The sequence below is a fragment of the Furipterus horrens genome, unplaced genomic scaffold, assembly GCF_987537825.1.
Source record: "Furipterus horrens unplaced genomic scaffold, mFurHor1.1.pri manual_scaffold_1, whole genome shotgun sequence".
NCBI lineage: Eukaryota > Metazoa > Chordata > Mammalia > Chiroptera > Furipteridae > Furipterus > Furipterus horrens.
The window spans coordinates 203,968,172-203,974,986 of NW_028327171.1; the positions used below are offsets into that span (position 1 = coordinate 203,968,172).

A 6,815-nucleotide genomic window follows, 5' to 3' on the forward strand; every position below is an offset into this window, starting at 1 on the left:
CCTTCCTTTCTCTGAATTTTCTCTGACTCTGGAGCTATACTGCCTTGGGTTGAGTCCTGGCTCTGCTGATTATTAGCTGTGTGACCTTGGGAAGACACTGAACCTCTTGGTGCCTCGGTTTTCTTAGCCATTAAATGGAGGAAAGGAAGTGCCCTATGGGACGGGGCCTGACCTAGGGCTAGCATGGCTTATGAGTCTGCTGTGATCGTCACTGTAGCACCATCATTGGTCCACGTTAGGGCCACAAAGTGTAGCGCTATTCACACGGTGTCTAATTGGGTTCTGTGCATGTTAGGGCATGGACTCAGGGCCACAAACAACGTCTAAGGTCTTTCTAATGACCCATGTCATCCTCCTGCCTCTTAAGCATGTCACGTGCTCCCCCTGCTGGACGATACCTTAGTCTTGGGCTGAGTCCTGCAACCCGCAGGCAGTTCCTGTTCTTCCTCTAACGTCTGGGTGTTTAGCCAAATGGGTTGATGGCCCTTTAAGAGGTGGTAGCTAGCGTCCAGTTGCCATGGAGACAACTGAATACAGACCAGGGAGCAAGCAGCAGGCAGCAGGCAGCAGGCAGCATGTCCTCTAAAGTTCAATCCAAAGGTAGGAGAGCTGCTGGGGCTGGAGAGGGGAGGGCCATGTTGCCCCTCACAATCTTCCCAGAGGTAGCCTTGGAGGAGTCTGCTTTTGGGACCACTGCTGCACCCCTGTCCTTCTCTACAGGGTCTCGCATCTCCGCCTCTTTTCCCTCCATAGGCCCCAGAGCCAAGGACCAGCAGGCTTCAGCCCCAGAGAGTCTGCCACCCCCGAAGGCAAATGCTGAAGCCATTCACTTCCTCAGCTCCCTCCGTGAGCCTGGGCATGGGAGCAGGGAGAGGGTACGAATGTGGAGAGAAGGGAGGAGAGAAGACTCAAACTTGGGCTCTGTCTCTCAGCCTTGATTCCCCTGGGACTCAGAAAGGGTTGATATTTGTTGATATTTTTCAAGGGAAGATCAGGACATGGGGGTGGCTGGGGTGTGTCTTCACCTGCTGGCTGCTGCAGAGGCCAGTGAAGGACAGGCCGGAGCTGCCTGGGAGACGTGGACGAGGAGGGAGTGACTGGGGACTGTGGGACGCTGGTGGCCAGGGGGTCAGAGGGTTGAGGCCTAGAAACTGGGGCTTCATCTGTCCCCACGGGACCCTTACCCCCAGGGCAGGAGGAGCTGCAGAGGCTGTTCTTCTCCGAGACTCTGGCCATGGTCTCGAACACAGGGGAGCCTCAGGGAGAGCTGACCATTGAGGTGCAGAGAGGGAAACATGAAGGCAGCTTCGGTGTCATGTCTCACTGCCCCCTTGTGCACGCCTTCAGCCGTGGCCTCATGGACAACACGCTCTGCGGAAGCTCTCTGCTGGGTAGAGTTCCTGCCTCCTAATGCCCTTCACTCCCATCCTTCCTCCACCTGCCCTCCTCCATTCCCAGGACCTTCCTCAGGGCTAACCCTTGGACTCCATCTTGGGACCAGAATGAGGCACAGAAGGTGTGTGGGAGATGGGATGTCAGGGAGATTCATCATAGCACAGACTCAAGACAAGAGCAACGCTTTTGTCTGGCTTTTTCCTGAGTCTTCCACCACCCTCTCTCCCCTCCTGCTATCTCCAACCCTATCTCCTGAGCTGGCACTGCTCCCCTCCCTCCACCCCAGGCTACCTTTCCTGGAACTTGGAGATCCTGGAACAACATAGTCAGGAGTTCATCAAGGTACCTCCTGGGGGCCCCAACCTTGATCCCAATCCAGTGCGAGAGAATAGAGAGACCCTGGGAGAGAGGGGCAGAGGAAGGGAGGGAGGCTCAACAGAATGCCAGCCTGCCCTGGCTCGTGTGGCTCAGTGGATTGAGTGCTGGGCTGTGAACCAAAAGGTTGCTGGTTTGATTCCTGGTCAGGGCACATGCCTGGGTTGTGGGCAAGGTCCTCAGCTGGGGGTCTGGGAGAGGCAGCAGATCCATGTTTCTCTTGTACATCATTGATGTTTCTCTCCCTTTCTTTCTCCCTCCTTTCCCCTCTCTCTAAAAGTAAATAAATAAAATCTTAAAAAAAAAATAGAATGTCACCCCAACTCTGCAGTTACCCTGCAATCCTCACCACAAAAATGGAAAACAATCTCTCCAGGATACTGGGCTCAGCAGCAGGTTGCTTCTGATGACCTTTTAATACACCAACGCTGGCTCCAGCCCATCCGGGACCCCTCCTGCCTGAAAGCCTAGCACCTCCTACGGCCATGTGGGCTGACCTTTCCCAGAGCCTGGCCTTCCCCAAGGGCCTGTCACCACGTTGCCTCTAAATTCTCCTGCTCTGTGTCCCTAACAACTGGCCCTAGTCATTTCATTAACTTCTGGAACGTGACCTGTTTATACTTTGGAAGCCACTTTTGCCTAAGAACTTTCCCGCAGAAACCATTCCCATCTTTTAAAACCTGCATTTGAAGTGCATTTACTTTTTAACTTCATACTGCACCATATTATGACTTCTATTCTTGAGATTTCCTGCATATGGAAGGTTTTCTAGCCGAATCTCCCTGATGGTTTTTCTCATTTATAAAGGAGAATGGACAGGTGACCATTGGGGAGTCCTGATTGTATGCAATCCGGTAAGCCCCTGATTCTCCCCTCCATGCTCTGGCCCTTAGTTCCCCATCCTCCCCATGGAATGGAAGACGAGTTTGCTGAAGCAGGAGGATCAGCTGGCCATGACCAGAAGTGTCAAGGAGGGTGAGGTGAGGTGGGAGCCGGGTGGGAGCCATATTCCATATCCTCTTGAAACCAGGAGCCAGATCGTGTCAGGCAAGAAGCCCGGCGCAGGGACTCAGTGAGAACCATATGCCCAGCCCCTGGCTTGCCCACCCTCCCTGTTTCCCTCTGTCTCCAAGTTCCTAAACCAAATTTGTCCTGAACAGGAAGTGAAGACCGAAGTGACATTTTTCCCCTGGCACTCAACTTCGGGCTTCATCTCCAAGGCTGCCAACCTGCTGCTGCTGAGGGTGATGGCCTGGAGGCAGCTGGTGCCCAGGAAAGCCCGGTTCCTGGCCTTGGACACGGAGGGCAAACTCTGCCACTCCACTTATGTGAGGGGTCTTCCCGGGCAGGTCACTTGGTCTGGGGGCAAACTAGAAGGGGCAGGAGAATGCTGAGGGGGGAGAGAGAACTGTGGAGCAGAAGAGAGGGTGGCATGGGGATCAAACCAGGACAAGGGGTTGGGACTTTCAAAGGCAGGGAAAAGTAAGACCGAATTTGTGAGACCAGGTGGGGGGGCAGGTGGCATGAGCGAGAGGGACCGAAAGGTGAGCAACTTTCTTGCACAAAAGTCAGTCCAGGAAAAATAAGCATAGGGCTGCTTTTAAAGACATGTTTTTTAACATCAGGAAATGCAATATCTCCAAGTGCACTTAAATATCCTTTATTATGTCTCATTCCTGAAGGGTCTTCCTTTTTGTTTTTCTTTTGTTTGGGCTAAAATCTCACAATCAGCATACTTCAGACTAACTGCACTATGTGATTTTTAAAGCTGTGCCTCTGAACACACACTTTGGGGGCTGATTTGACCAACTTTGTAAATGACATTCTAGTCTTTTCTATCATACCTGACAAATAGCCATGTGTTTGACACAAACAGGCACTTGTCATTTACCCTTATTTTCTTGGAGACAGTGTTTACATTAGCACTTTTCTCCCTAAGGCCGCAGCCATTCACAGGGGTTTAAGTTTTAGTTCCAACAGAGCATCCTGCCCTAAGTGGCACGGGCCTGAGGGGGCCTCAGGTCTCAGACTAGTCCCACCTCCCAGAGCCTCACTGCCCTCCAACCCCTAAATAGCTGTCCCCTCAACACGCACACCTAATTGGTTGACCTTCATTCCTGCAAAAGAATCTCACTAGAAGCACTTGGTCATGGCGAGGGGAAGAGGAGTGGTTGGGGCAGGAGCAGGCTGAAGCTGGCTATGAGGGCCCCCTAACTTAACTCCGGGGCACAACTCAAATCTTGTGGAGCCTGAGTGTCTGGACAGCTAGGAGTTGCTTATTACTGACAACAAGGAATGAAGCTGTAAGACGGAGAACAGGGTCAGGGAAAGATTCGGGGCTGGGGGGACCCTGGTAGGCATCCACCTCACCGCCTTCTTCCATTTCGGCCGCTGCCAGGAAGCTCTGGGCTCCCAGACCATCCAGGTGGGTCATCAGCAGGTGGACGTGTTCACTGTGGAACAGACTGTACATTCGGATGAGGGCATCCCCATGTCCTGCCAGTACTACATGCTGTCTGATGGGTGAGCTACTGACCACGGGGCCAGGGGGCGGTGTTGAGCACAGCCTGGGTGCTTGACCGTGGAGGGTGATGGGGAGAAGGAAGACTACTGTTTCTGGGAACAGCACCAGGACGAGTTGCTGTTGAGATCGGAGTGCCCCTGCTTTATCCACATCATTCACACTTTCTTCGTTTGTTCATTCATTCTCCTGGTCCTCATGGTGCCTCCCAAACCCCACAAAAGGGCTCTAAATGGTTGAGGATGCTCCACATGGCCTAAGGTATAGCTAACACAGCTGTCACAGGTTTTGGATGTAACACTGAAAAAACACCAAGGTTTGAACAACTCAACCTTCGACGAGTGCTGGGAGAAGCATTCTAGCACATTACCAAGCTGTCATCAACAAAATGCAGGCACCAGACCAGGAGAAAGTTTGAGAGGAGAATTTGTTTCTTGAATTTCCGAAGAGGTATTGACATAATCACCACATTCAAAAAACAATAATCAGCCCTGGCTGGTGTGGCTCAGTGGATGGAGCATTGGCCTGCAAAAAAAGGGGTTGCTGGTTTGATTCCTAGTCAGGGTACATGCCTGATTTGCCCGCCAGGTCCTCATCTGGGGGCATATAGGAGGCAACCAGTTGATGTTTCTGTCCCTCTCTTTCTCCCTCCCCTCCCTCTAAAAAACAAAACAAAACAAAACCGGAATTAGAACATTCTTGGCCTTCCTTAGTTCATAACTTAGCATGTTGTTTCTGTTTTGCATGTCACATATCAGGAGACTCATGATATTTTTAGTACTTAGAATTCTAAAGATCTCAGTCCAGTCCTGGCACACCAGCATGCCTCTCCAGGGGTAGGAACAGTGCCCACTTTGAAAAGCAGGGGCCATTATCTGGGGAATTAGAAATGGAACTTGACCTGGGAACTGCAAGATAAGTGGGAAGGGAGAAGTAAAGGGAAGCGGGGAGTGGGCTGCTTTAGGAAGATGCGCACCTCCTGTGTTGCACTCCAGGCACCTGGCCAAGAGAGTCCAGGTGGGCTCCCCCGGCTGCTGTATGATCACCAAGATGCCCGTCTTGAGGGAGGAGGGTGAGTGAAGCCTCACACCGATGGGATTGTGAAAGAGAGGTGGGAAAACCTGAAGCCTTCCTGGCTGGATTGAGTGCTATGGGAGCGATCAGAGCCTGAGATTGGATGGAAAAGATTTGCCCTCCAACCCTTGACCCCAAAGCTATTAGGAGAGGATCATTTTGCAGGGAACCACTTCCAGCAACTCTGCCCATGTGGGCAGAACCCTGGGGTTTCACCTGAGCCTGCAATTTGGGTGTTCTTGGGCATCCCTGTGTATCCGAGGAGGGTTCTAGGGTCTGGGTACACAGCCATCCTCCCTCCGCACCCAGATGAGATTGAGCCTTTCCCAGTATTTGAGAAAAAGCCCCTGGCGTGGGAGGAGGACTTGGAGCTCTACCCGAGGTTCCTGGAACGGAAGGTGAGGAGAGGCTGCAGCCAGCCTGGAGTCCCCATATCCCTGCTCCCACCCCTCCATACTTCGACCCCCCATACGTTCCACCATTGCTGATCTCTCTTCGCGTCTGGTTGCAGTGAACACCCCAGGGGGCTGGGAGGCCCGAGAGCCCCTAAGTCCCCCTAGGAGGGAAGTAGGGAGGGCGGGGTCCTAGGTCTGGCTCAGACTCCGTGCCCACCAGGAGCAGCTGCGTCTCAGCCACGCCAGGTATCTGCAGCAGAACCCGGACGCCGAAGCGCTCGTCTCGGACTTCCTGCTCTTCTTACTGCTGCGCCAGCCGGCCGACGTGGTCACCTTCGCCGCAGAGTTCTTCGGTCCCTTCTCGGTGTGCCGCCCGCCCACCCCCGCCTTGCGCTCCTCCAACCAGCCCAGCCCCTTCCGCTCGGTGGACCAGGAGCTCAGCTAGGCGGGGAGCGCGGTTGGCCAGGGCTCTGCAGGCGGCTCCCGGGCTGGAAGCCTGGGCTCCCGGCTGGGACGCGGGACAGTACGCAGCCAGGAGGCGCACTTTCCCGGCCGCGGTTTTGATGGGAATAAACGGGGCTCTTATCGCAAGAGCGAGCCGGAACCTTCCCTGGCCAGTCCTGTGTCTTGGCTAAGAATAGGAACCATTAACACCGTTTATCTAGAAAATTTCAGCCTTTCTTCCTAAATGTTGTTTTCATCATTATCTTCATTTTACAGATAAGAAATTAGAGGCACAGAAAGGTTAGATAACTCTTAAGAGTTTATACGTGTGAAGCAGTATTCAAACCTGGAGGTTAAATTCCGATACCCACAGTCTTCTCCACTAGGTTAGCAGGGGTGGAGAGCCGGGGATTTGTGGCACCCAAAGGCATTCTGGATACCACTTAGCGTAACTGTGCGCCACCCGCGGCCTTGCGCCCAAAGAAAAAGAGCAGATGACGTCGGGGGAGGGATGAAGAAGGGATATGGACCACCACTAGCCTTGCTCATCTCTGAAGCCTCCCAGACACCTGCTAGCAATTGTCACATTCCACCTCCCTCCCCATTCTCAC

The 6,815-nt window shown here is 53.3% G+C and overlaps 1 protein-coding gene across 1 annotated transcript; it reads left to right on the top strand.

Annotated features, from left to right (window-relative positions):
• Positions 1 to 542: 542 nt before the first annotated feature.
• CATIP (ciliogenesis associated TTC17 interacting protein) lies at positions 543 to 6,369 on the top strand. The gene is made up of 10 exons (XM_090268908.1): positions 543 to 600; positions 754 to 846; positions 1,191 to 1,391; positions 1,682 to 1,737; positions 2,664 to 2,750; positions 2,931 to 3,098; positions 4,169 to 4,293; positions 5,287 to 5,363; positions 5,675 to 5,763; positions 5,981 to 6,369. The coding sequence occupies exons 1-10, from the start codon at positions 576 to 578 to the stop codon at positions 6,203 to 6,205; spliced, it is 1,146 nt and encodes a 381-aa protein (XP_090125034.1). The 5' UTR covers positions 543 to 575; the 3' UTR covers positions 6,206 to 6,369.
• The last annotated feature ends 446 nt before the right edge of the window (positions 6,370 to 6,815 follow it).

Bases quoted from the DNA above. Each gene is read 5' to 3' on its own strand.
- CATIP (XM_090268908.1), top strand. From the start codon at position 576: ATGTCCTCTAAAGTTCAATCCAAAG. The intron at 601-753 runs GTAGGAGAGCTG...TTCCCTCCATAG, and splicing joins CTCTAAAGTTCAATCCAAAG to GCCCCAGAGCCAAGGACCAG. The intron at 5,764-5,980 runs GTGAGGAGAGGC...CGTGCCCACCAG, and splicing joins CGAGGTTCCTGGAACGGAAG to GAGCAGCTGCGTCTCAGCCA.